The sequence below is a fragment of the Caenorhabditis briggsae genome (assembly GCF_000004555.2).
Source record: "Caenorhabditis briggsae complete genome, chrIV, whole genome shotgun sequence".
NCBI lineage: Eukaryota > Metazoa > Nematoda > Chromadorea > Rhabditida > Rhabditidae > Caenorhabditis > Caenorhabditis briggsae.
In genome coordinates, this window is record NC_013487.2 from 7,897,304 (window position 1) to 7,924,008 (window position 26,705).

General features: G+C 38.4%; 9 protein-coding genes and 1 non-coding gene across 10 annotated transcripts; 5 read left to right on the forward strand and 5 right to left on the reverse strand.

Annotated features, from left to right (window-relative positions):
- Positions 1 to 7,728: 7,728 nt before the first annotated feature.
- On the forward strand, positions 7,729 to 8,916 carry Cbr-glb-2 (the record flags this gene model as incomplete). The annotated part of the gene is made up of 6 exons (XM_002633082.1): positions 7,729 to 7,850; positions 7,895 to 7,977; positions 8,026 to 8,135; positions 8,433 to 8,604; positions 8,665 to 8,783; positions 8,833 to 8,916. The coding sequence occupies 6 exons, from the start codon at positions 7,729 to 7,731 to the stop codon at positions 8,914 to 8,916; spliced, it is 690 nt and encodes a 229-aa protein (XP_002633128.1).
- An 837-nt stretch (positions 8,917 to 9,753) lies between these two features.
- On the reverse strand, positions 9,754 to 9,824 carry CBG28437. The gene has a single exon. It is a non-coding gene (tRNA).
- An 857-nt stretch (positions 9,825 to 10,681) lies between these two features.
- CBG05822 lies at positions 10,682 to 11,221 on the reverse strand (the record flags this gene model as incomplete). The annotated part of the gene is made up of 3 exons (XM_002633081.1): positions 10,682 to 10,853; positions 10,922 to 11,132; positions 11,185 to 11,221. The coding sequence occupies 3 exons, from the start codon at positions 11,219 to 11,221 to the stop codon at positions 10,682 to 10,684; spliced, it is 420 nt and encodes a 139-aa protein (XP_002633127.1).
- A 929-nt stretch (positions 11,222 to 12,150) lies between these two features.
- Positions 12,151 to 13,132, forward strand: CBG05821 (the record flags this gene model as incomplete). Its single annotated transcript, XM_045235540.1, has 4 exons — positions 12,151 to 12,187; positions 12,399 to 12,472; positions 12,519 to 12,702; positions 12,903 to 13,132. The coding sequence occupies 4 exons, from the start codon at positions 12,151 to 12,153 to the stop codon at positions 13,130 to 13,132; spliced, it is 525 nt and encodes a 174-aa protein (XP_045093143.1).
- A 787-nt stretch (positions 13,133 to 13,919) lies between these two features.
- Positions 13,920 to 14,903, reverse strand: CBG05820 (the record flags this gene model as incomplete). Its single annotated transcript, XM_002633079.1, has 4 exons — positions 13,920 to 14,297; positions 14,347 to 14,541; positions 14,587 to 14,819; positions 14,867 to 14,903. The coding sequence occupies 4 exons, from the start codon at positions 14,901 to 14,903 to the stop codon at positions 13,920 to 13,922; spliced, it is 843 nt and encodes a 280-aa protein (XP_002633125.1).
- A 3,464-nt stretch (positions 14,904 to 18,367) lies between these two features.
- Positions 18,368 to 19,211, forward strand: CBG05819 (the record flags this gene model as incomplete). Its single annotated transcript, XM_002633078.1, has 3 exons — positions 18,368 to 18,748; positions 18,795 to 18,968; positions 19,011 to 19,211. Coding segments are annotated over 3 exons (756 nt in total), but the record flags the coding sequence as incomplete, so codon positions are not given.
- Positions 19,212 to 19,515: 304 nt separating this feature from the next.
- On the forward strand, positions 19,516 to 20,570 carry Cbr-col-114 (the record flags this gene model as incomplete). The annotated part of the gene is made up of 3 exons (XM_002633077.1): positions 19,516 to 19,683; positions 19,727 to 19,912; positions 19,959 to 20,570. The coding sequence occupies 3 exons, from the start codon at positions 19,516 to 19,518 to the stop codon at positions 20,568 to 20,570; spliced, it is 966 nt and encodes a 321-aa protein (XP_002633123.1).
- Positions 20,571 to 20,766: 196 nt separating this feature from the next.
- Positions 20,767 to 21,637, reverse strand: CBG05817 (the record flags this gene model as incomplete). The annotated part of the gene is made up of 6 exons (XM_045235541.1): positions 20,767 to 20,782; positions 20,823 to 20,897; positions 20,943 to 21,045; positions 21,088 to 21,307; positions 21,353 to 21,429; positions 21,478 to 21,637. The coding sequence occupies 6 exons, from the start codon at positions 21,635 to 21,637 to the stop codon at positions 20,767 to 20,769; spliced, it is 651 nt and encodes a 216-aa protein (XP_045093144.1).
- Positions 21,638 to 23,772: 2,135 nt separating this feature from the next.
- Positions 23,773 to 24,578, forward strand: CBG05816 (the record flags this gene model as incomplete). Its single annotated transcript, XM_002633075.1, has 3 exons — positions 23,773 to 23,923; positions 23,996 to 24,375; positions 24,432 to 24,578. 3 exons carry the CDS (start codon positions 23,773 to 23,775, stop codon positions 24,576 to 24,578), a joined length of 678 nt encoding a protein of 225 aa, XP_002633121.1.
- A 435-nt stretch (positions 24,579 to 25,013) lies between these two features.
- On the reverse strand, positions 25,014 to 26,433 carry Cbr-elo-3 (the record flags this gene model as incomplete). The annotated part of the gene is made up of 4 exons (XM_002633074.1): positions 25,014 to 25,127; positions 25,176 to 25,850; positions 26,215 to 26,334; positions 26,383 to 26,433. 4 exons carry the CDS (start codon positions 26,431 to 26,433, stop codon positions 25,014 to 25,016), a joined length of 960 nt encoding a protein of 319 aa, XP_002633120.1.
- Positions 26,434 to 26,705: the final 272 nt, after the last annotated feature.

Genomic DNA, 26,705 nt, shown 5'->3' on the forward strand with positions numbered 1-26,705 from the left:
CTTATTTAAGTTGATCCGATCATAGATGAAGGCGTGGAGGTGTGGTGGAGAGTTTTGGAAATGTTATTATGTGGAATTTTGTATAAAGTTTGCTTTTTGCGGAGGGAGGAGATCAAGTTGAACCTAATCTTCATGTTGTCTACTCGTATCGAAATTTCTCGAAGTATTCGTCATATCATAGTCACTGATGTAACGAATCAGTATAGTGAAAATTGATTTGTGTTCACCCATATATAGGCTCTGAGCATCATCTGAAGCATTATACTTTAACCTGTGACATTTTTATCATTCATGCAACGGGCCGGGCCGGGTTTTTTCATAATTTACAAGGCCCGCCCCGATCCAGCTTTTCCTTAATTTTTGTTCCTATCATTTCAACAATTTTGGAAAAACAAGAAAAATAAGTAAATTTCATGTCGAAAAATTTCTTTTTTCTCACAGAAAAATGTCTGAAATTTCGATCTTTTCGAATGTGGAATACCCGGGTCCTGAATTTTCAAGTAAGATTTTAGTTTTTTCACAGTGAAACTCTTTTTTCGGCCTCCTCCTACACTATCTCATATTTCCAGAAGTACTAAAATTTTTCACACAAACAACTGTCTCCTGTGTCTAATGTGATTTGTATCATGTCACTTCCTATACTCACATTTCCAAATTGCCCGTTTTTGTGTTATTTCTCTGTCTGACTTTTGTTTTTTTAATTCATCAAGAATTCTTCCGTCTAATGAGTCACTCTTCTCTATTCTCTCTTTTTATCATCTGGATTTCTTCAGTCTTAAGTAATCATAACATATTTTCATTAGCTTTTATCGACAACAAAAAACCGAGTTGAGTTTTTTAGTTAAATTTTGTCTGCAGGGAATCTGTGGGCGGAGCGTATTCTAATTCGTTTACGCCTTCAGTTTCGAGTTACAGACACTTCTAGTGAATTTCAAGTTTTTAGGAAAACATTGATGATGAGAACTTAGTTAGTAAGCAAATAATGCAAATATAAAGAAAGAACCCTCTGAAATAATTTCAAGTTTCATCTTTTGGATAGACGAATTTTAGTGTGTTACATTTGTTTCTACATTTCCCACTTGTCTAGTGAAAATGAAATAGAAAAAAACTTTTGTTTGAACCCCTTACTATTTAGTTTCCGTAGAAAGCTTTGTTCCATATGTTCCATTTGTTCCAAAATTTTGGGAGCTTTTTGGCCAGATTACGCTTAAGATGTTCCCAGAAGGTGCCCAAACGCCGCTCAAAAGCTGGCAAAACTTCGCCCACTTTCGCCTAAAATTTTCCACCTTCGCCTTGGGTTCGCCTAGAATTTGTTTTTTTTTCTTTCTTGGAAGACGAGTTTAATGAGAAAATTCTATTTATTCGAAAAATCATTAAAACTAATACAACAACGGTGAAAAAAGGAAAATACAAAAAAAGAAACTTTTAAAAATGTTCGCCTCCTGGCTTGATCCTCCCCCCATCTTCACTTTGTCCTTTTCCGTATCCAAATCGATTCGCTTTCCGTATCCAAATCGATTCAATTTGGAAATGTGAGTATAGGAATTCGCTAATCGGGAAGTTGGCTGTATTTTGTTATCTCTGAAAAAAATTATGGATTTTCAGAAAATTTTATCATTATATTTTTCCCACCGAAAATTTTCTAAGTTTGACACTTAGCAGATTTTGTTTTTCATTGCCGATATACTTGGGAAAACATCGTCGCAACATTCCAAACATTTTGAACGCACTTTTTCAATATTTTTGATTGTTTTCGAAAGCTAAAACCCCAAAATATACCAACCTTTTTAAGTGTCTTCTACCTTCTCTGACTTGTCCCTGCCAAGCGGAAGCGGTGAAGGGCATTCACTGATTTCCGAATTTTCGGCATTCACTGATTTCCGAATCTTGAGTCTAAAAAGCGTTATTAATAACTGAATAGCATACTTGTTGCTTACCTAACATGTTATCAGCGGAAAACTCCTGTAGATGTGCTCGAATGAGGCGTACGACGAGATAGAAATCGGCAAAATGATGTTTTCAGTTCAACTCTGAATTAAAAAAGGATTTAATTGGAACTTTCTATTCCACTTACGGTATTTATTCTTCGTCGTTTCCGGTTTCAAAAATTCAATCATTTTTGGATAAAAGTATTTAGAAGTTTGAGCAGGAATTCAGATAAAACGCTGAAAATAGGAAAAAATAGGTGATGCAAAATTCGAAACGCACGCGTCGCTTGAACGCAACTCATTCAAAACTCGCCCAGAGTTCGCCAAAGTTCGCCAAAGCTGCGTCCGACCTTCTCCTACACAACCGACTTCCTAATTCCGCCAGGGTTCGCCAACTTTCGCCAGAGTTTACTTTTATTCTCTACATGAGTGAGCTCAATTATCTCGATTTTTATCAAAGATTTCAAAAAGTTGTCCACTGATGAAAAATAGGTGACATATGCAATATATATGCAATCGGGCTGCCGCTGGAGCTTCGCCTCGTGGCTCAGTTGCGGCGCTGCACCTTCAATACTAGTCCCACAAGTTCAGCTCCTCGAGAGGATTATATGTGCATAAATTCGAGACAGTAATTTTTTCATATCCCTGTCTTTTATTTCCCGCGAGATTAATGATCTAATATTTTGATGAGTAACGGCTAGTTGCATTGAGACAGGTCTAAATTTAAACTGAAATATAGTTCTGTGTATTTCAGCTCTAGCGCAGCATGGAAACGCATATAGGAGCCCATAGGCTCCACGGATGCTTGATTTCCTTTTGTTAGCCTATCTGGGGAAATTAGCCTTCCTCGTTTTCCAGTTTTTAGTATTTCTGTTTAAGTTCAAATTTGTCCACGAATACCCTGAATCATCAACAGCAAAATTCTTAATCCCGCTGACTATGAGTCTTTTATATCTAACAATTTCGCCCCCCCCCCTAATGACAATGTAACAAATCAGAAAATTCGTTATCCTTTTTTCTTCATATCACCTTATATCTTATTTTTTAACAGAGACAATACATTCTTTGATCATGGGTTATGAGCGGATTACTTCAAGATAATCCAGATATTATTCATATTTTCATTTTTTTTTTGTGAAAAAAAACTTCCTTTTAATATATTTTGTGAAGATCAACTGTTCGAAAATCGCACATGTTTTCATGAGAAATCGTCTAGTACAATATATTGTTATTAATGTGGATTTGCAATACAAAAATATGTAGTTTCAATGAAAATGCATCGTTTTTGTATCCTATTGTGTCGTTTTGTCCTGTTCCAAGAACTTTCTTTTCACTTCCTGTGTGGCTACTTTTCAATGTGATTTCTCTCGTCTGACGACTAAACTCTTTGCCTAAATGACCCTGCAATTAAAGAACAGCCTCATTCCTTTTTTTTCTCCTGACATTCTTTGTCTCAAGAATCAGAGTCTAGTTTTCAAAGTATTTTTTTCTGGATGTTCACATTTGAAAATGCAGCAACAATACTGGAGACTACCGTCAACAACCTAATAGAAGCCAACATTATACTTGCTCTTTGAGCTCAATTATCTCGATTCCTGCAAGAGATATCTAAAATGTGTCAACTGATAAAATGTCTGTGAAACTATGATAACAATTTTATCAGTTGACAGATTTTTGTTCCTCCTATAGAAGTGAAGATGATTGAGCTCAACGGGGGAGTATAGGGTGGCCTTTTATTAGAGTGTTTTCGGTATAACTTATTTTTGGTTTTTGAAGCAAAATTCGAAAATAATTAAGACTCTTAAATTTCTCACCACAAACTCCTCAAATTCTAACTTTTTGGCTATTTTGTGTTCTTCTTCCCTTCATTTTGTATAGAATTTCCCTTTTTAGACATTCCAGACATACATGCTGATCTTAGAATGGACCCAAAAGTTCAACTTGTTTCGTAAAACTCCCAATAGCTTTTGAAATAGTACTGCAACAAAGATCCTTGTTTCTTGAACCTCCACCCCCCCCCCCCCTTGATGAAGTAAGTTTGCATTATTTTCAAAATTTCGAGTCCATCAGAATTTTTCCAGCCACATCATTCTCCTCCTAAAGTGCCATCTAAAATTCAAATATTTTCTATTGGTCCCTTTCAAAAAACAAAAGAAATGAATAATAAGAGAAGTGGAAACTTTTAAGACATGACGCTAGTCATTCCATTCTCAGACTGCTTTTATATTGTTCTGTTTTCGAAAATACACTTGGAAAATTGAATTTTGAAAAAAAAACAAGAACAGTGTCCACATGTTCTTTGTCATTAGACTAAGATTGTAGATAATTTTCGTCTACGAAAGAAAAAAACAATGAAATTTGAAATATGGCCCAGTTTCGAAAATGTTCTCTTTCCAAATTCTGAGCCGACCACTTGTTGCTCATTTCTCCCGCTTCTCATCCTGCTTTTTAAAAATCTGCTTCTTCTTCTTTTTTCATTTTTCCCGTGGTTCTTCATTTTCCTTCTTTGTTTCCCGTTGCTCACTGACCCAAACTGAATGTTCACTGAACTTTTCTTTCCTTTTCGAATATCTTCCCTTCTTTCGTTAGGATTTTGGAGCTGTTTTGCTCATTGTGAAGTGTAAATATTTATAGGTCGATATGTGTAGATCGGGCATTGTGGTGGGCAGATATGAAGTTTCTGATGTATTAAGTGAACGAAAACATGCAAATTCAGAGATCCTAGAATATTCCACTTCATTCTGAACCTAATTTTGAACTTTTCAAAGAAACTAATTAAAGGTAGTGTGCGGTGAAAAATTTTATTGCTTTATTTTGTGCAGAAATCCATGTAGATTCCCATAAAAACAAAGAAAAAATTCAAAAAATTCCTTCATTGAGAAAAACGGCATCGAAAATTCAAAGTGGGATCCGGTGGCCTAGCTGCAAGGTGTGAGTTTTCTAGGCCAACTGTCGGTAAAAGCGCGCGAAATTCGAATTTTTATTGATTTTTAGTGTTTTCTCTGATTTTTGTCAGGTTTTTTTCATACACCTGGGAGGAAATTAATAAAAACATTTTGAAATCTTTGAAAAACATAAGAGAAAACACTGAAAATCAATTAAAATTCGAATTTCTGCGCGCTTTTACCGGCAGTTGCCCTAGAAAACTCACACCTGGCCGCTAGGCCACCGGATCCCACTTTGACTTTTCGATGCCGTTTTTCTCAATGAAGGAATTTTTTTGAATTTTTTCTTTGTTTTTATGGAAATCTACATGGATTTCTGCACAAAATAGAGCAATAAAATTTTTCACCGCACACCATTTTTAAATTGAAATGGTCGATAAGCAAGGAGAACAAATAACTAGAAAAGTTAATTAAGGAATCCAAACTATGGTTTTCTGTGCCATGTAATTTTCTATTTTATGAGGCTTATGAATTTTCTGTACAAAGAAATTATTTTTAATTGCCTAGAAATTATGCTTGCTAGATTGATCTGGCAACATTTTGAGAAAGTGATCTTTTCAATGGTAAAGCAATGGTAAAGTGTAATCATGCAATTGCCAAATTGTTCAGTTCATATTTAGTTAACTTTTGAAACATGTCCCCCTTTTACTCAGGGGCTACCAGGAAGAGTCAGATAAAAATAGACAAATTCATTACCAGATTCGCATTGATTCGAGAAAAAAATATATTTCATTTTCTATCTGCCTCAAAATAGAAAAAAAACTCCATCTAGCAAAACTACAATGTCTGAAGGACATTGTGCTTCTGAATACCGAAAATATTCAACGTCATCTATTTCTTACGATATCCTCCGAATTCGGGAGTTCTCACGTCTCGACGTCAGGACTAGCAACAAGAAGTGCGAAACAACGTTCCCGAAAAAAGTTCTTGTTGACTTTCCAAATCCGAATTTAGTTTTTCCTATTTTCAGTGTTCCCACCAACCTGTCTGCAATTTTTTTCGTGTTTCCTCTTTTTTTTCCACTTGACTTCCGAGAACCCCCTCCTCTCAATCTTCGCTTCCTCTTTTTACTTCTCTCCGGATATCCGAACTCGAAGATTCATCTGAATTTTCAGTCTGCTTTCTAGCTTTGACTCACACCCCTTCTCCCTATAATTCATGTTCCTTTTTCTCGTTTCAATCTACTTTTGTCTCAATTTTTGGGAAAAAAATGTTATTAACTAATCACGAATTAGCATTCTTCTCCTCATTTCTGTTCTTGACAGAATCGGCGAGCAAGAACGAAAGAAGAAAGAAAAAAGAAAATATATTTTTATCTCGGATCTAGACAAACATGACTGGGGTTTCCCCGGATCTGGACCGGAAATTGAGATGTGGAAAAGTGATTAGGAACATTTTTTGGATCTAGCTCAATTAGTTTAGAAAGACAAGGAAATACTTTTGATATATCTCTGTTTCGCTGAGGCCTCACTCACTCTTAAAATTCTGAAGTAGTAAATTTAATGAGGCTTTGACCTATTACAAGGCTGTGCAAAAAAAAGTGACCGGTCGCAGTCACGGACAGCCGCGAATTTTTATTATAAATAGAGAAAGCCGAGGACGATCATTTTTCGAAATTTTAAATCGAAGTTTTTCCAGGCTTTGGAGAAAACTCGTTATTCCGTATTCCAGATTCTGTAAATTTTTTTGGTCCGGATTCCAGATTGCGTTTCTAGAAGACGCCACTCTGGTAGGTTTTAAAAATCAAAAATTGTCAGAATTTGGAAAATTCTTTCTAAAAACCGGTCAAATAATTCGGAGGGTACAAAAATTATGGGATCACTGGGGTGCAAAGCAATTCGAGGGTACAAAATGCCTGGAAAAAATTTTGTACCTTGTACCTCTAAATCACTTTGTACCCCCTTGTACCCCCAAATCGTTGTGCCCTCTGAATTATGTGCCAAAAATCCAGCCTGAGTCTTGACCTTGTAAGCCATTTTACAAAATAAACAGAAATGCGTTATTCTGTGTTTCTATACGATGTACCGAGATGTCCTCATAGTTTGTTGCTGTATCCCAAATGACCAAATCCCCCTCCATCCCGCCCGTCACATATTTTTGAGAAATCCATATCGGTTTTTTTTGGTTGATCTCTGCCTTACCCATCATCTTCGTCTTTACCGCCTACAGTCCCTGAAGTCGTCGGAAACTCTCTGAAACAACAAACTTCCTTAATTCGTTCTAAGAATCTTCATCAAAACTCCCGTCTCAACCAGAGAGTGTCCATTTTCAACTGTTCTTGTTCTTCTTTTTTTTATTTGTCTCTTCTGAATCCGCCAGAAGAGTGTGTATGTGACGTGGAGTCTTCTGAATTACTCATTTTTAGACACAATCGGAGTGTTCTTGAAGCGTGAAGGAATTCGGTAGACTTAGATCCGGAGATCCTTTATTTGTCAGATTTTTTATCCAGTGTTCTTTTTCTTTTTTTTCTTCGGTGATTGGGATAATATCTAATTTTAGACTCTATTCTTGTCCATATCCAGATGATTTGTTTTCTTTTTCATTTTCAGCTGGTGTCGTATATTTATATGTTTTTGCAGAGTCCACAACTACCCAAAACATAATCTCTGATCCATCAAAAATATTCAGTTTCTTCTTCTTCTACTTTTCTTTGTTTTCAAGAAAAATTAGTAATGGTCCTTTTTTCTGAAATACCATAACACAGCCAGGAACTCAGTTTATTCTATTGTTTTTGTTTTTTTTTTTCTTTTACGGCCGTTCAAAACATAATAAAATTAGGTTTTCTAGACACCGCCCCCGTTCCACTTCCTCTTATGTACCTAAATTCAGTTCCGGTATCATCCTCATTTTCAGAAATGGATCTCCCATTCCGTGAGGCACGACAAACGTCTCCATCACCAGATTCACCGTCTGTCGGACCACGATCAATCAATCTGAGCATCGCAGAGAGACAGGTCATTTGCGCCAGCTGGGAAAAGTATGCTAATTTTTTGAGTCCCAAAACACATTTCCATTTTTCAGAGCCTCCACCCAATCAGACATCGGATGTGAACTTGTCGCCAGACTTCTCAACGATAACAGAACTCGGTTTCGTGCGCTTCTAGGTGACTAACTTCCAGAGAAGTTTATTTTCGAATGTTTTCAATTTCCAGAATGCAAATCAGGAAGTTTTTTGGGAAGCGGAAACTACACCACAGAGGATGTTAACGGAATGAGCAGAGCCAGATCAGTGGCTGATGGAGTCAACTGTTTCTTTAACAAAGTAAGACAGACAATAAATTTTTATGGAACCATTTATTCCTTCTACTACTTATCGTAAAAACTGTAATGAAAGGGCTCCACATTTTTTAGTTTGAGCTGCTTTTTCTTAACTTCTATGCAAGATATCAGAAATGTGTCAACTGACCAAACCATTCTGATAAGATGATAAATAATTTATCAGTTGAAAAACTATTTATATCTTTCATAGGAACCTAGAACTGGCTCAAAGTTCAAAGGCGATTACAGATTTTACGGTCTGTGAACGATCAAGTTGATTGTTTAATTATTATGTTTCCAGGTAATCTCAAAACTAATGGACCATAATTACATCGAAGAGATCCAAGATCTCTCCCTCCAACTCGGAGCAATGCACTTCCGGATGAAAGTGTGGTTTCAAGCTGAAAATTGGCTCTGCGTCAAGAATTGTCTTCTGGATTCCGTCGTCTCGGCTCTGCTGAAGGACACAAAAGGTGAATACTAAACAAGTTTCAACTATCTATATAGTTTCAACTATATTTTAAAATTTTCAGGAACCTACCTCATTTGTGGAGGTATCAAGAAGGTACAGACCGTCGAGAAACACATCACACATGCCTGGTTCAAATTCGTCCAGTTCATCATTCAGAACATGAAAAAAGGCTTTCTCTCTGTAAGTCCAACTCTTTGTTTATTTCGTTCTGGATGACCTGATTTTTCAGGAAGCTCTCAACTCGGACTCTCACAATCAACCAAAAACAGAGTGTGCTTCTCCATGCTCGTCAAGCAGCAACCATAGCATCTGATACGTCAGATATAGCGGGTTTTCCATCTACCAATCTTCCATGAATGTTGATCTCATATCAACTGTTCCGTCTTTTTTTCTTTTTTTCCTATGCTTCTAGTCCTTTCTATTTATTTTTCTGTGTACAAACTTCAATGGATCAATGATAAATGTTCGAAAAAATTTATGAACCAGAATGCAACAAAAAAAGATACTGTAGAAATTACTTGCTCGCTGGTTGGCGCGGGAATTGAGCGTGCAGTCCAAGAACCAAGCTAGTGCCTCCATCAGCAATGATATTCTGACCAATGATGTATTCTGAAGAATCCCGATCAGCCAGAAAAGCGATGGCCTTCGCGATATGATCCGGACGGCCAGAGAATCCGACTGGAACCACAGATGGATTGGCTCCCATTTTGCCGTATAAATGGAAATATAAAAAGAAAAGAATAATTAAGTAGTTTGTCGTGACCGACGAGCAACTGTCGAGGTCAATCCGAGGGCGTTATAATAAGGAGCCGAGCTAAGGTGTAAAGTACGTCAGGAGGATACATGGCATGAAGAGGAGCAGAGCTAAGGTGTGAAGAATGTTAGGAGAGCAAGTGGAAAGCAGATACATAGGAAGGATAGGATCATGGAAAGAGTGGAGGAATTGGATAAGGACAAATCTGTTGCAAGGAGGAGCGGAAAGAGGAACGAGTATAAATAGCAGTTGTTTTGATATATCTGATCTTTCTTCTTCATCTTCTTGTTGCACTATAGCAACTGTGAAATACAAACTCTTGAACTAATAAATCTACTGAACCCCAAGGAATTCTATTTCTAGTTATTGGTCTTACTTTATTGGATACTTTAGTGGTGCATCGACCGGGAATCGAACCCGGGCCGCCCGCGTGGCAGGCGAGCATTCTACCACTGAACCACCGATGCTTATTGGATGCTTTAGTGGTGCATCGACCAAAATAAGGAATAGGAGGAGAGGAGGTCAGTTACATTATTTACAGGTTCTTACTGAAAACGGGGGCAGCCGTTTGCTGTGGGAAGAAGTTACATCAACCGGGATAAGTTCGCTTACAACTAAATCAAAGTAGAATAGAAATCCTTTAAAAAACTGGTACTAACACAAATTTCAGAGGGTAGGTTCAAGGAGTTTTTGAAGGACGCGCATGGTAACGGAATGAGGAGAACAAATGAAAAATTCAGGCTATTCAAAAAAAGTTTATACAAGTGTATGGCATATGTGTTTTGTGATTGTTATTAACACCCACGGCCCCACCCCACACAAAACCCAGTTATGATGATTGAGCAATAGGAAGTATTACTGATTTTTTTTTGTAGGCCGGAGGGCCACATAGCGTACTGGAACTAATTAGTATTTTTTAAGAATTTGTAGATCCCAGTAGTTTTAAACTTTTTTCCATTCAAAAAAGTCCCAGTAGTTTCTAATTTTTCGTAAGAACCCCTTATAAATAGTAGGATCCCACCTTCATTTCAGAAAAGTTGTATTTGACCCATTCGTGAGAAAGTATAGAATTGTGTGATTGAGCATACTAACCTTTATATTGTTATCAAATTGTTTAATTTATCCATTAAGGTATCCTAATATTGTAAGACCCAGTCAAGCAGAATCAGGAGGACGTCACCAAGCGCACTAGTCACCAATCTAACATTCAAATCACCAAGCGAAGTCAGCATCAGTCGATCCAACGAGCCACCAGGAGTTACCAGTCAAGCCAAGCCGCGAGTCACCGTTCGAGCGAACGAAACAACAACCAGCCACCAGCCGATCAACAGCTCATGGAGGAATTATCAAGTGCAGAGATATTTTGCATATTTTTTTGTGGTCGCCGGGAGTGTCGCCTCGTCTTCATGTATGCAATTGGGAGGCCGCTTTCTCTTTGCCCGCGTGGCTCAGTCGGTAGCGGCGTCGCACCCTCAATTCTCACCCCCGTTGTTGATCTGAAATTTGATAGTTGAAACGGGAAAACTGCCTTCTAAAACGCACGAGAATGTTGATTTGGCCGAACTTCTTCAATGTTGAAGAGATTATGAGATCTTGACCTTTGGAAGTTGTGATATCTGCAACCACAGCATTGACGTTCGCTTCTTGGACTCCTGCCTTCAAAACTGCTTGTCTTGTTTCCTCGAGTCTTTCAGAATCTCTTCCAGTGATTGTCACCTTGGCACCTTCAGATGCTAGAAGGATAGCAGTAGCACGTCCGATTCCATTGGAAGATCCTGAATAATTCAACTTTTATTTAGAAAAAAGAAAGGAAGAATAAGAACCAACCTGTAACAATAGCGACTTTTCCTGAGAAACGAGCCATTTTGAGAAAGATTGTGCGAATGAACTCCGAGGGTTCAAATACTTTTGATTTTATCCAGCTGAAAACCTTTGTCTTTTATACTCTTTCCAAACAGAGAGAGAGAGTGCGATACGCAGGCATCGCAGTCACAATATTTATGTGACAAGGTGAGAGATGGAAGAGATGTTTAGTCATAGAAGAAGATGAAAAAGAATCAGAAGAAAAATGAGCAGAATGAAGAAACGGCTGAAAATAAATGAGCACAGACACATTTGTCATATTTTCATGAGAATCCATGTACCTAATCATGCCTAGCACGAAATTTTGATAAGATGATAAGATCAGTGAGACCATCAGCTGTGTAGATGGAAGTGATGTTTTTCTCTAACCGTCTATTTCTCCTTCTTTCATTTATAAGTACAAATTTACACTGCATCATTGAATAAAAAAAACTAATTGTCATCGCCTGAAACAGTATAAAACGAAGTTTGAGTTTATCCAAAGTTACGAACGAGTTTTTGCTCTTCTTCTGTTTTTCAAATTTCGCTTCGAAATACCTGGAAGTTTTGCTGAAAAAGTTGCTATTATCACTGGATCTTGTGATAATAGCAACTTTGATGGTCTCACTGATCTTATCATCTTATCAAAATTTCGTGCTAGGCATGATTAGGTACATGGATTCTCATGAAATATGACAAATGTGTCTGTGCTCATTTATTTTCAGTCGTTTCTTCATTCTGCTCATTTTTCTTCTGATTCTTTTTCATCTTCTTCTATGACTAAACATCTCTTCCATCTCTCACCTTGTCACATAAATATTGTGACTGCGATGCCTGCGTATCGCACTCTCTCTCTCTGTTTGGAAAGAGTATAAAAGACAAAGGTTTTCAGCTGGATAAAATCAAAAGTATTTGAACCCTCGGAGTTCATTCGCATCAATCTTTCTCAAAATGGCTCGTTTCTCAGGAAAAGTCGCTATTGTTACAGGTTGGTTCTTATTCTTCCTTTCTTTTTTCTAAATAAAAGTTGAATTATTCAGGATCTTCCAATGGAATCGGACGTGCTACTGCTATCCTTCTAGCATCTGAAGGTGCCAAGGTGACAATCACTGGAAGAGATTCTGAAAGACTCGAGGAAACAAGACAAGCAGTTTTGAAGGCAGGAGTCCAAGAAGCGAACGTCAATGCTGTGGTTGCAGATATCACAACTTCCAAAGGTCAAGATCTCATAATCTCTTCAACATTGAAGAAGTTCGGCCAAATCAACATTCTCGTGCGTTTTAGAAGGCAGTTTTCCCGTTTCAACTATCAAATTTCAGATCAACAACGCAGGTGCCAATCTTCCAGATGCATCCGGAAATACCAGAAGTAACTGTGCCATCGAGAATCTTCAAAAGATGCTTCAATTGAATCTTCAAAGTGTCGTTGAGATGACCCAAAAAACTCGTCCACATCTGGCAAAAACTCGTGGAGAGATTGTTAACATTTCGAGCATCGGAGCAGGTCCCTCAGCGGTAGGAACTGAAGTATTGAACTTTTAATTTGGTTTTTTATTTTATTTCAGCAACCACAAAGTGTTTACTACTCCACTGCCAAGGCCGCTCTGGATCAGTACTCTCGTTGTACTGCAATCGACTTGATTTCCGAAGGTATTCGCATCAACGTCGTTCAGCCGGGGCTTGTGTCTACTGGATTTTCAACAGCGGCTCGCGGACTCAGTGCGGAGGACTCCTTGAAATTCTACAATTCAATGGGAGAAATACCACATTGTATTCCAGCCGGATACTGTGGACAACCGGAGCATCTCGCTTCGGTTATCGCCTTCCTGGCAGATCGGAAAGCATCTGAATACATTGTTGGACAAACTATCATCGCTGATGGTGGAACTTCGTTAGTGCTTGGAATGCACTCCGTCTTCGGTGTCAAGAAATAATTAAACTAATTCAAATCTTTTTTCACCAACTCTCTTCATCCTAACGAATCTCATTTATTTTGAAAATTCTGTGAATTGTAACTAAATAAAAAATTTTCTCTCATGATTTAAATACCAAAACTCGTAAGTACAATAAAATAGTTTCAGAAAGATCAGATGATGATCTTAACATCATTAAGTACTGCAATATTAACTATTGCGAGACTCTACGTCAAAGGTGGACAACTTTGAAGAAAAAAAGACCAAGAGTCATTTTTCAGATCGCTTTTCTCATGGAATCTTAAAGGTGGGGAGACATGAAAAAAAGAATGTTCTCGAAATTCCGCTTAAATATGCCCCTCGAGGAGTTGAACTTGTGGGGGTGAGAATTGAGGGTGCGACGCCGCTACCGACTGAGCCACGCGGGCAAAGAGAAAGCGGCCTCCCAATTGCATACATGAAGACGACGACGACAGCTGTACGCAGAGTGACATTAAGCGTTGTACACCGTCACGGTAGAATGCGTACTCCAAACTCCAAAAAAACTCCAAAAAATCTCCTGTCCCCCCACATTTAACAATCTACCGTATTTCTTCAAATAGAATCCCACCCAAATCATCAACTTTGAGTTCAATTATCTATATTATTGCAGAAAATATCAAAACAATTTCAACTGATAAATTATATATCACCCATATTTTATCAGTTAACAAGTTTTTGATATCTCTCATTTTTTCATTTTTGGTTGCTTTTTGAATTGTTCACGAATGTTGAAAATATTTATTAGAATTTTAAAAAATTAGGCTGATTAGTTTTTCGGTGCTTTCTGAGCAAAGTGAGCATGGAATCCAAGAACCAGAGTCGATCCTCCGTCAGCAGTGATTGTTTGTCCCACGATGTACTCTGATGCTTTTCTGTCTGCCAAAAAGGCAATTACAGATGCGATATGTTCTGGTTTAGCACAAAATCCAGCTGGAATGCAATGTGGTTGAGCTCCCATCGAATTGTAAAAGCTTGCTGACTCTTCGGCATTCAATCCACGAGCCACTGTAGAGAAACCAGTCTCAACGAATCCAGGCTGAACAACATTGATACGGATTCCTTCAGAAATCAAATCAATGGCGGCACTTCTAGAATATTGGTCAAGTGCCGCTTTTGCACTAGAGTAATATGGTCCTTGAGGTTGCTGCAATTTTTCAAAGATAATTTGAAACGTTTGTTAATTTTCCACTTACAGCAGCGGGACCTGCAGCAATGCTTGACACATTTACAATCTCTCCTCTAGTTTTTGCCAAATGTGGTCTAACTTTTTGTGTCATTTCTACAACACTTTGCAAATTCAATTGAAACATCTTCAAGAATGTGTCGATTCCACCTTCCGTTCTAGTTTTTCCATTCGCATCTGGTATGTTTGCCCCAGCATTGTTGATCTAAAACTATGAAATTTTCAGCTGTAATTGGAAGCAGTAACTCACAAGAATATCAATCTTTCCGAATTTTTCAAGTGTGGAAGAAATCAAAAGATCTTGTCCATGTGCGGAAGTGATATCTGCTACGACTGAGATCAGATGCGATTCCTCAACTCCTGCCTTCAAAATCGCTTGTCTTGTTCCCTCGAGTCTTTCAGAATCTCTTCCAGTAATTGTAACTTTAGCACCTTCGGAAGCCAACAAAACAGCAGTAGCTCGTCCGATTCCATTTGAAGATCCTAAAAAATCATAACTAAATATTTTTATACTACCATGAAAAACTTACCAGTTACAATAGCAACTTTGTCTGTAAAACGAGCCATTTTTAATAATATTTAGGTAGGTTGAAATAGAAGTATACAATGAAAAATTCGTTCGCAAATAACTTAGTTTCACTCTTTATATTGGTTGGCCACTAGTCAGAAAACGAGAGAAATAGACATAAAATTTTGTGACTTTCAATTTGTTGTTGTAGAAAAATAGGAGAGAAACAGAATGCAAACCAAAGTTCAAATTGGTATATTTTGTAAGTTTCTGTAGTGGCATTGAGAAAAAGGCAATTAGATTCGTAGTGGTGTGAAGTCAGGTTTTTTATCAGTTTTTGAAAATTCAGAAAAATATCTATGCGATTGTGAAATTGTTCTGAAACTTTGGTTTTGATTAGTATTTCAGATTTCAGCTTCCAACCAAAGTGTGACCATGGCCTGCTATACAGCCGTTTTTGAACAACTTCGGCTCTATATGATTTCAGCGGTCCCTCCGGAGCGAAGTTTGCGTTTGGGAATTCAGGAAAACCCCATAAATCCTGTTTTTATTGAATTTTCAATTACCAATCGAATTTTTATGTTGTTTTGTTGGTTTTTTTACGCCCATGTGAAATTTCGGGCTCTAGTTGGTTATTTTGGATTTTAAAGGTGGGGGGACAGGAGATTTTTCGTAGTTTTTTTGTAGCTAGAGTGTGCATTCTACCGTCACGGTGTACAACGCTTAATGTCACTCTGCGTACAGCTGTCGTCCTCGCCTTTATGTATGCAATCGGGCGTGCCCTTCTCTTTGCCCGTGTGGCTCAGTCGGTAGCGGCGTCGCACCCTCAATTCTCACCCCCACAAGTTCAACTCCTCGAGGGGCATCTTTGAACGGAATTTCGAGAACATTTTTTTTTCATGTCGCCCCACCTTTAAAGAAATTTTTGGATTTTAAAGAAATTTTTGGATTTTGAAAAAAATTTTGGATTTTAAAGAATTCAGAAAAGATTCATTAAAGGTGGTGTACGGTGAAATTTTTTATTGCTTCAAAATGTGCAGAAATGCATGTAGATTGACTAAAAAATAAAGAAAAAATTCAAAAAAAAATTCCTTCATCGAGAAAAACGCATCGAAAAATACGCTGAAAGCCCTTAGGGACGAGGTTTTTTCTAGGCCGCCCGGTGAGTAAAAGCGCGCGAATTCAAACTTTTAAAATTTTTTCGCTCGTTTTCACTTTTTTTTGGTTTTTTCAAGATTTTTCAAGGTTTTTGTCAATTTTTCTTCCAGATACATCGGAAAATTTGAAAAAACAGTGAAAACGAGCGGAAAAATTTTAAAAGTTTGAATTCGCGCGCTTTTACTCACCGGGCGGCCTAGAAAAAACCTCGTCCCTAAGGGCTTTCAGCGTATTTTTCGATGCGTTTTTCTCGATGAAGGAATTTTTTTTGAATGTTTTCTTTATTTTTATATCAATCTACATGCATTTCTGCACATTTTGATGCAATAAAAAATTTCACCGTACACCACCTTTAAAAAAAACCTTCTGCTTCTCAACTACTCTATTTTGGCGTGATTGTTGTTTGTTTGCTTGAGAATAAATTTGATTTGGGTGCTGAGTGAGGTATAGTTTTTTTTAGAATCCAAATATTTTAAATTTGGTGTCATTTTCAAATTTCTCAGTACAGAGATGTCTTTTCAGTCTAAGCCTATAATTTCAAACAAAAAGTATTCTGAATTATTTCTAGTTAATGAAGTACTGAAAATCAAATCAATGAAAACCCCCTTTTCTCACTGAATTTTTTCCAAACTGTTCTGTTTTTTGTTCAATTTAAAGGCTTAGGCTGAAATGTCTTGTTTTCCTTCCACTGGAACACTTGCATTTGGCATTAACTTTAAAACATTTGGCTGTGTTGGACATGTTTTCAACGACCCAGTCTCCAAGGGTACATCGGGAAAGGGTACCTCTAGTTCTTAGAGTACATTGATTCCTAGCATACATGGGATTTTGTGGTACATGCGGGAGGGCGGAAAAAATTTTCCCTACTGACTGTTTAGCTTTCGCTCCAAATCATAGGCTTAAGCTATAACGACGTTCACCTAAGATCCCGTTTGCCCTCTGAATCTATGTACCCTAAGAACTCAGAGTACCCTCAGCGTAGCTTTTTTTTTAAATGTACCCTTCGATCCTGGGTTCCCGACAAGATTTGAGCTATAAATATTTTAAAAGTTAAAACCTTCGGAACCCTATCAAGCTTGTCTCTAGTCTCAAAATTTTCCCACAATCTACAAAATCCAAAATAATTTGAAAACTATAAAATGTCTGGAAACGACGGTAAATCAGTTGTTCAAATGCTGATTACAGCGAAGTACAGCCAAGGAGAACACTGGCCACAATTTATGATGAAAATTTCAACGCACGAAATTTTTGGATTTTAAAGTTTTTCAAGGTCTTTAAAATCCAATATTTTCTTCAGAATCCAAAATTTTCTTTAAAATCCAAAATTTTTTAAATATCCAAAATTTTTTTTTAAATCCAAATTTTTTTATTAAAATCCAAAAATTTCTTTAAAATCCAAAATAACCAACTAGAGCCAAATTTCGTACTATCATTAAGACAACACAATGTTTATTATAACGGTGCAGTATTTAGAGAAAAAGTGAACAGCTTAGTAATAATTTTCGTTTGTTTCATTCTCAATGCCTTCATTTTGTTCATACATCTGTTCATCTTCATCTTGGTGTTCTCTTGCATTTTGATATGTTATGTCCGTTATAATAAAACATTGTGTTCTCTTAATGATAGTACGGAACACATGGGCGTAAAAAAACTAACAAAACAACATAAAAATTCGATTGTTAATTGAAAATTCAATAAAAACAGGATTTATGGGGTTTTCCTGAATTCCCAAACGCAAACTTCGCTCCGGACCGTTATTTTCTTTTTGGACCATCATTTTCCCTGCGGACCGCTATTTTCACTGCGGACCGCTTTTTTCATTGCGGACCGCTTTTTTCACTGCGGACCGCTTTTTTCACTGCGGACCGTTATTTTCTCTAGGGACCGCTGAAATCATACTTCTGTACAAAACCAGAAACCCCTCAACTTCTGTCCGGAAGTTACAAGCCGACTACCAAGTACTCACAAAATAATCTGACTTCTCATTATTGTTTTCTTGGCACACAATATTTTGCGACTCGAGGAAAAGATTTTGTCATCGTTCATAATAACTGGCACCAAATTTATATGATTAGTGTGACCAGCAGCTTTATATGGAAGAGATGTTTTTCTCTAACCGTCTATTTCTCCATCTTTCATCTATAAGTACACTGCATGATCGAAAACACGAATTGCCACCGTCTGGCAGAGTACGTATATAAAAGTAAGGTGAATTTTCTCCAAAGAGTTTTTGCTCGTCTTCGATTTTTTTTTCAATTTGCTTTGAAATGCCTAAACGCTTTTCTGAAAAAGTTGCTATTATCACTGGATCTTCATTTGGAATCGGTAGAGAGACTGCTCTATTATTTCCAAAGAAGGTGCCAAAGTGACGGTGACTGGACGGAATGAAGAACGACTTCAAGGAACCAAGAAAGCCTTGATTGATGCTGGAATGCCGGAATCCCATTTCGTGATTGTTCCTGCTGATATCACTACGTCTGATGAACAAGATTCTCTCATTGCTGAAACTTTGAATAAGTTCGGAAAGATCAACATTCTTGTCAACAATGCTGGAGCTTCGCTTCCAGATGCTCAGAAGAAGTTTGGCATTGATCAAGGCGTTGACACATACAAAAAAGTAATGAAACTCAATGTCCAATGTATTTTCCAAAGTGTGATAGAGATGACACAGAAAGTTCGACCACACCTGGCCAAATCTAAAGGTGAAATTGTTAACGCATCGAGTGTTGTCGCATTGAAATTTGGAGTGAGTTTACAATTCCAAAAAACTATAGTCTAATTTCTATTTTTAGTGGGCCAGAACTCCTTACTACTCATTAGCAAAGGCAGCTTTGGATCAGTATACAAGAAGTGCTGCTATTGATCTCATTTCCGAAGGAATCCGTGTGAACACTGTCAACCCAGGAATCGTTCAGACTGGATTCCACGAGAGCGCTACTGGAACGTCTTCTGATGTATCACAGAAGGTATAATCACTTTTCAGAATTCTTGAACAAAGAAATTTTCAGTTCTATGACGACATGGGATCTAACAGGCATGCCATTCCAGTTGGATTCTCAGGTCGTCCAACTCATATCGCAAAGGACATCGCCTTCTTGGCTGATCGAGATTCGTCAGAGTACATCATTGGTCAGAATATCATCGCTGATGGAGGCACCAGCTTGGTTCTTGGGCTACACGCTCAATTTCCCAAACCAACTGTGAACTGATCAGAACGAATTCCAAGGAATCCGTTCACAAAGAACTCATACATGTATTCATACTTTCCAATGTATTTATTTTGAGTACCATTTAATACAACTATTCATTCTTGTTTTCTATATCACACAATAGATCTGAATCCAATATCGCAATTCCTATCTCGGTTTTACTTTCAACTTAGTTTTCCGGAAAATCTAGTTGCTGATATTCATCTGAATAGTAAATTCAGAGACATCCTCACAAGTATAAAATGCATTCGTAATTCTCGAATTCCTCATTCCATTCTTTCTTTCATTCTTCGGGAAAAAAAAGATGGAAGACGATTCGTGTCGTCGTGTTCGTGCCTATCAATGGGTGGCCAACATCGCCATGTGCTTTGCTATCGTTTCGGTGTTCACTGTGTGTGTTTCAATGCCGGCGATTTATATGTACATGTTCCATGTCAAGCAGCTCATTAATACGGAAGTTATCTCTTGTGAGGTAGGATGAAACTTAAAAACTCGTCTAGAACTCGTTGTTTCAGGAACACGCTAGAGAGATTTGGAAGGAGGTGGAGATCATGAAGAATCTTCCATTCGCCAACAGAACTTCTCGATTCCCGAGACAAACTTACAAAGACAAGGCTCCAGAAGCTGCTGGTGGCGGAGGAGGAGAAAAGTACAATGAGAGTCCTCCAGTCGCAGATGTTGCTGGTGGTGGATCTTGTGGAGTAAGTTGAATCTTATTATGCTGAAATCGAATCATAAATATTCCAGGGTTGCTGTCCAGGAGGACCGGGACCAAACGGAAAGCCAGGAAAACCAGGCCGTCCTGGAAAGCCAGGAGCTCCAGGAATGCCAGGAGTCCCCGGAAAAAGCACAGTTCAAGCCCCATGCGAGGCTGCTTCTCCACCACCATGCAGAGTCTGCCCAATTGGACCACCCGGAGAGCAAGGAACTACTGGACCATCAGGAGACAAAGGACCAGCTGGACAACCAGGACGTAATGGACCTGATGGGCCAAACGGAGAACCAGGACCAAAGGGTCCACCAGGATCCCCAGGAGCCGAAGGACAACCAGGAATGCCAGGAGAGCCAGGAAAACCAGCACCACAAGAAGGATCACCAATTCCAGGAGATCCAGGACCGCCAGGAGATTCTGGAATCCCAGGACCACCAGGACCACCAGGATTGGCTGGACCAGATGGTTTGCCAGGAATGGCAGGAGCAAAGGGAGCAAACGGACCGGATGGGCCACCAGGAGCAGATGGAGAAACAGGACCAAAGGGACCACCAGGATCTGCTGGAGGTGCCGGAGAAAAAGGAATCTGTCCAAAGTATTGTGCTATCGATGGAGGAGTTTTCTTCGAGGATGGAACAAGACGCTAAACTTCAAATTGTTTTTCATTTTGTTAATAATAAATTTTATTCAACTCCCAACCCAAATTTTATCATTGAATAGTCGTTCCACATCTGCGTCATGAGTGTATAATGACTGAGTAGCGGGAATTGCTGAAATAGAAACTGAAGATCACAGAAGCTCCGAATTTATCAAAACAAACCTTCAAAATACCTCTTCTCCCCTTCACAAATTCCACGTTCTGTACAATCAGCTTTGGAGCCTCGAGGCCTCCCACAAACACCGATTTTCTGAGAAACATTCCATCCAAAAGAGTCGGATCGCAACTGTTCAGCTTTGCTTGGTCAATGGTCAAGCTGAAAACGGAATTTTTCAGAAAAAAAAACTTATTTGAATTCTACTTGATAGCATTTCCGATTTCAGTTCCAACCAATTCTTCCAAAAAATACACTCCAGCAAATAGTAATAATCCCTTGATACTTGGACTGTGAACCTTGACAGCAGCTGAAAACAAAATGAATTGTGAAACGATAAAAAAGCTCGAACCTTGGAATGCCAAATGGGCTCCGGCAGAGTGCCCACCAATGTGAATATTGGATGCATTTGGATATTTTTGTAGCAAGAACTCCACTCCCTTTACCGCATCGCTAACGCAATCACTCAAAGTTCGACCATTCGTTGCAAGACCATAACCCAACGATGCAAAAGCAAATCCACCGTCAAGTGTAGCAGGAACTGGAGTTAGACAATACTTTCGGTCACCTTCCTGAAACCAAATATAATCAGTGGAGCCGGAAAAGACAAAACAAACCACCCAATATCCACCGTGAAAAAATATTAGAAGATTATCTTGAACATCTCCATAGACATCAACTTTTTGATTCTCATCTGCATCACAAGTTTCAATGTCACACTCTGAAGAAAGAAATTACATACCTGGTCCATAAGGAATATCAAGATCTTTCTGGATAGTATTATTGCTCATCAAACTATCATAAGCTTCCATGATTCCAGCAAAAAACTCATTCATCACTTCATCTCGACTTTTTCCAGGAACCCAACAGGATGGTGAAAACAAGCGCGTCATTTCATCCATTTTATAAAACTCTTCACTTTTGGAATTCGATAACACGATGAAATAGCTAGCAAGAAAGATGCGGTGTGGGAAGGATGTCATTGACAGCGACCGCTTCTTCGGGTTTTTTAGATCAATATCTTCCCGCCTTTTCTTCTCTTTATTGATACAATTGTACTGATTGTTGATGTTGATAAGACACCTTTTCCAAATTGATAGCAGTAATGTTTTTATACACTGACTTAACTTTTATGTTCATCTAAAAACCACGAGGTTTATAGAACAGTTTGCACTCAAAGTTTCCCCTATAGTTCTTGTAAATATTTGTGCAATACCTAGCTCAACCACGGGTTCTTAAATTTTGCTTTTCTCTGGAGTCATTTGTTTCTATTTATTGGTTCTGTGGTTTATGAACTTCATTTCTGTATGTGTCAAGAATTATTTTTGGAATTGTACTTTCTCAATTTAAATTGGAATCTCATTGAACCCAGATATAATGAACTTCAATTTCAACGTGAATCGGAGGATCAAAAAAACGTGGGTGATGACTTCCTTCTACCACATCATCTTGACACACTACAGGAATTCATCTGAATAACACCTCTATTTTTTTTTCTTTTTTCCCAATGCTCTGTGACAGTTTAACTATCCGTTCACTTGCACTTTTCTATCTCTTTTTCTTTATCTACCTAGTCATGTGGTGCCCTTCTACGAACTATTATTTTCAAAAATATCAAACTTTGTTTTGACCTCTTTTTACTTCCATGGAGCGGCAATAAAACCCAGCACGTGTTGCGACTCTTTTGTAGTATTGTTCCTAGAATCGCTACATCCATTTTTTTTAAACTTTGGTCACACGAGCTGCTGACTGACCATGATCACTGAAACTCTATAATTTTATATTCCCGAAACTATAATTTTTCACCCACATTTCAAAAATCATGCGGTGAAATCTTCCGAGAAAATATATTATTTTGGTACAAAAAGCCGGAGCTGTGGAAGAGAAACGCCGGTGGCCGTAGCCGAAGGTCCCACAGCAACAACTACCGTAACCTAAAAAGTATCTTACTTTTCGTATATACCGTATTTCCTCTAATAGAAGCCCACCTCTATTTGAAGCCCACCTCTAATAGAAGCCCACCCTCCGACGTGCTTAAATTCATAAAAGCGGAACCTCAAAAAGAAGTTCATGCAGTTCAGTTAGTGCAGTTCGTACAGTGTAGTTCGTCTATTAGATTATTGCAGGCTTGTCTTTCTTTTTTAAAAATATTCCGGTGATTTCAGTTTTTGATAATTCCCTGAGAAGGAGGTTGAAAAATAGAAGCCCATGGGCTTCAATTAGAGGAAATACGGTACTTTCTTTTCCACTGCCTTCGTGGAGTTTCCTATTGTTTTCCCCCAAAAAAGTCAGGACATCAAAATTGCAAAAATATTGACTGAAAAGTACGGGAATCGAGAAAAAATTCTGAAAATGAAAATAATTCTAGGTTACGGTTGTGGTCGTTGTGGGACTTCAGCTCCAAATGTTGTTGTAAAACAAAGCATATTATCGCTGTCTGAAAAAATGAAGGTTGAGACGCAGTGAAAAAAGTCTGCGTCTCTAATTAATATGTGCTATTTAGGCTCGTCGCTCCGAAATCGCTACCGTATTCAGACTGCAAAAAATACTCTCTAACCTTCATTTTTGCAGACAGCGATAATAACAGACTCGCTGCATCTAATTTTTTCTAGATCACAAGAGATATTGACTGATAATTTTCTATTCCCAAAACTATAATTTTTTCGCCCACATCTTGAAAATCAGTTTGTCATGCAGTGAAGTTTTCAAAGAAAATAAAGTTCCCGTTTTTGTTTTTACTGAGACGAGTTGGAAACATCTCTAAATATTTTTAGGATCAGGGTCATTTGTGCCGAAGAGCAGACCAACTGTTTTTTTTCTGTCATTTGCTCGATGCCAGCCTATGCCCCAATTGCTCTACCACGTGCTGCTATCGAGGTACCTCCCCTGGTGTTTACACAAATATCTTTTCTTTTTCTTCTTCGTCTTCACTATCATTATTAGCTGACCATCAATGTGATTCGTTCTCGTTTCCTTTCCTCTTGAAACTCCTATTTTTCTACTGTTAACTTTACTTTATAGACTCCGAATCTCAAAAATGCCAAACCGAAAACAGGTCAAGTTCTTCTTCGATGTCATCTCTCCATACAGTTACTTTGGTTTCGAAGGAATCACTCGCCATCGTACAGTATGGAAGACTCCAATTCAGATGAAACCATTCTTCTTCGCAGGAGTTGTCAGACACACAGGTGTGCATTGTCTTTGATTAAAAAATTTATATCAAAAAGCCCACACAACAATTTTTATCTCTTCTTTTCCAGAGAACCCTGGTCTTCCTCTTCGTGTCCCTATCAAAGAGAAATACATGCACAAAGATCTTCTATTCAGTGCTCAATACTGGGGTATCCCATTCCGTCTCCCAAAGGACTACACGAATGTGATGCTCAACACTAGCTCCATCGTCCCTCAACGCATCCTTGTTGCTGCTCAACTACGTGACAACGCCTTAATGGAAGACGTCGCCCGTGCACTCTGGCATCGTTTCTATGCCTACGGAAAGCCAATTTTCACAAAGAGCCAAGTAGCAGAAGTGCTTCGAGATTTGCATGTGAAGAATTCTGATGAGTTGCTGATGATGAGCGATTCAGCGGAGGTCAAGAATATTTTGAGAGAGAATACAGACGAAGCAATCGGAAATGGGGTGAGTTTTGTTATGCGGCGCGAAAAAGATCTTTCAAAACATTCTTCATTTTTCAGTGCTTCGGAGCTCCATGGATGCATATCACCGACAATCACGGAAAAGTTCTCCAAACTGTATTCGGATCCGACCGTCTCCCACAAGTCGCCGATTTCCTTGACGAGCCGTTCAAAGGACCAATGAGAGAGAAGAAGCAGAACGCCTAATAATAAACACCTTCTGACATAGTTTTAACGTTTTCTAGAAGTTTAACGACATACAATTCTGTGAAGTAATGAATTTTTATATTATTTCTTTTGTTTTGGCAAGAGAAATACGGTTATAACGAGGGAGAAATAAGCGGGAAAGGGAAAAAGAACGACTACTAAACTGTGTCACACGAGTTTCAAAGTGAAGCGGAAAATACAGAAAAGAAAAAGAAGGTAAAATTAAAATTCTAACAAAAAAAATGGATTGGGAGGATGGGAAAAGAGAGAGAGAGAGAGAGATCTGAATATATATGTTAGTTGTGCGTGGCCTGTTTTGTCTACGCGGATGTATAAATAAGGTAAGGAAGTAGAAAGAAAGAAAAGTATGAAAATTTTCGAGAAACTTGAATAGCGAAGCAAAAATTAACAAATTGTTGTTCCTTTTCTCAGAACCTAATCAGCTTTGTGAACTTTTCGTCGGGCGGCAACGGACCTCGTGGTGATAGATGGCTCTGCGATGTTAGCATTGATATCCTCTTTCAGTTCCATGATTTCGATTGGGGCAACCTGCAGATTTATATATTTTATCAACGAATGAAGAACTTTTATTCTTACCTCTTCTTGCTTCTTCTCCTTTTTGACTTCGGTGTATCTGTTGTTTTTCTTGACGTAGGCGTGGTAGAAGAAGTTGGCGAAAAGAAGGAAATAGGTGAAGTAAACTCCGAAGCACAGTCCCAAGTTATCCCAAGTTTGTTGGCAATATTCTCCCGATGATTTGATGCGGTACACGGTGACTCCGATGATGACTCCCATGACCATTTGAGCAAGTTGAAGAGTAGTAACAACCATTGCCATTTGTTTTGGAAGACGGAATTTGAGCGAACGAAGAGCATAGTAAGAGTACATGAGAGCGTGCACTCCGTAATTCATCCAGATGAACCAACGTCCGGAAGCGGTGTGGTCCTTGTAAGCGTGCCATGTGTAGATCATAACGGTGACGTGATGATACCAGTGGAGGAAGATGAGCGGACGTTTACGGAGAACAATGAAGACAGTGTCAATGAGCTCGAAAAGCTTGCTCATCGCGAATTGTTCAGTCCAGAAACCGGTGACTCCTTGAGCGTATGACGAATGGCAAATGGAGTATTTGAACGAGTTACCCGCAGCTGACCAACTCCAAATGAACTCAGGTGTCATTCGGAGGAACCCGAGGATTGAGAAAATGGCAAGAAATGAGTTCCAGATAAAAAGTGGAGTATCCAATTGAAATGGCTTGTACTTCTCCATGATCTGAAAATTAGCTTGTTAGTTTTTGGCGATATAAAAACGTTAATTTAGACATGCTGACTACGATTTTTCTCTGAAATTAATTAATTTGCATTTCACCTGCTTCACATGGCTTTAGTTTTTTTTTTTTTGACTGTCGTACAGATGTTTTTTGACGATAGAAGTGACGGAAAACATAATTTTTCATCTAGGAAACGGTGATTTCAGCATATGGTGCGATTTTTTTTCAATTTCAATGTTCTTTGTCAATTAATTCCTAATCATTATCATTTCATTTTTCTAGCCCCTCTTTCCCGATTTCTCTCTCTTATCAGTCTAACTATAACAAAATTCTGCAACATCACTGATAAAAATGTGGTACACAAACCTTCTTTCCAGTGAAAATTACTGCTACATAAACGGCAGACGCTGTTACTGATTGATACCAATGGTTCTGCATCCACGTCGTTGAGCGGTAGGCATCGAACGTCGTTTCAAACGGCAGGATCTGAAAATTTAACGTTATAAAGGGAGCCTTTGTGATTCAAAAACTTACGACACTGTAATTTTCTAACCCATACTTCGGATTGTAGTCGTATTTTGCCATATTTCTGAAAAATTGGAAAATTGAAAATACGATTTTAGAAGGGAAAGAGACGGTGACACATCGGGCTTAACAATGACTATGTCGGCGAAAAATGTGCGCCAAAACTATATGATATAAAGTTGAGAAACTGGTGATAAGAGAAGAAGCAAAAAGGAAGGGGAGGAGCAAACAGAGTCGGAGAAACCGAGAGAAATGAAGGACAGATGGAATTCGTTTTGGCCAATTTCCATGACAACGAATATGTCAGAGCTGAACTTTCGAATCGAGAGCGT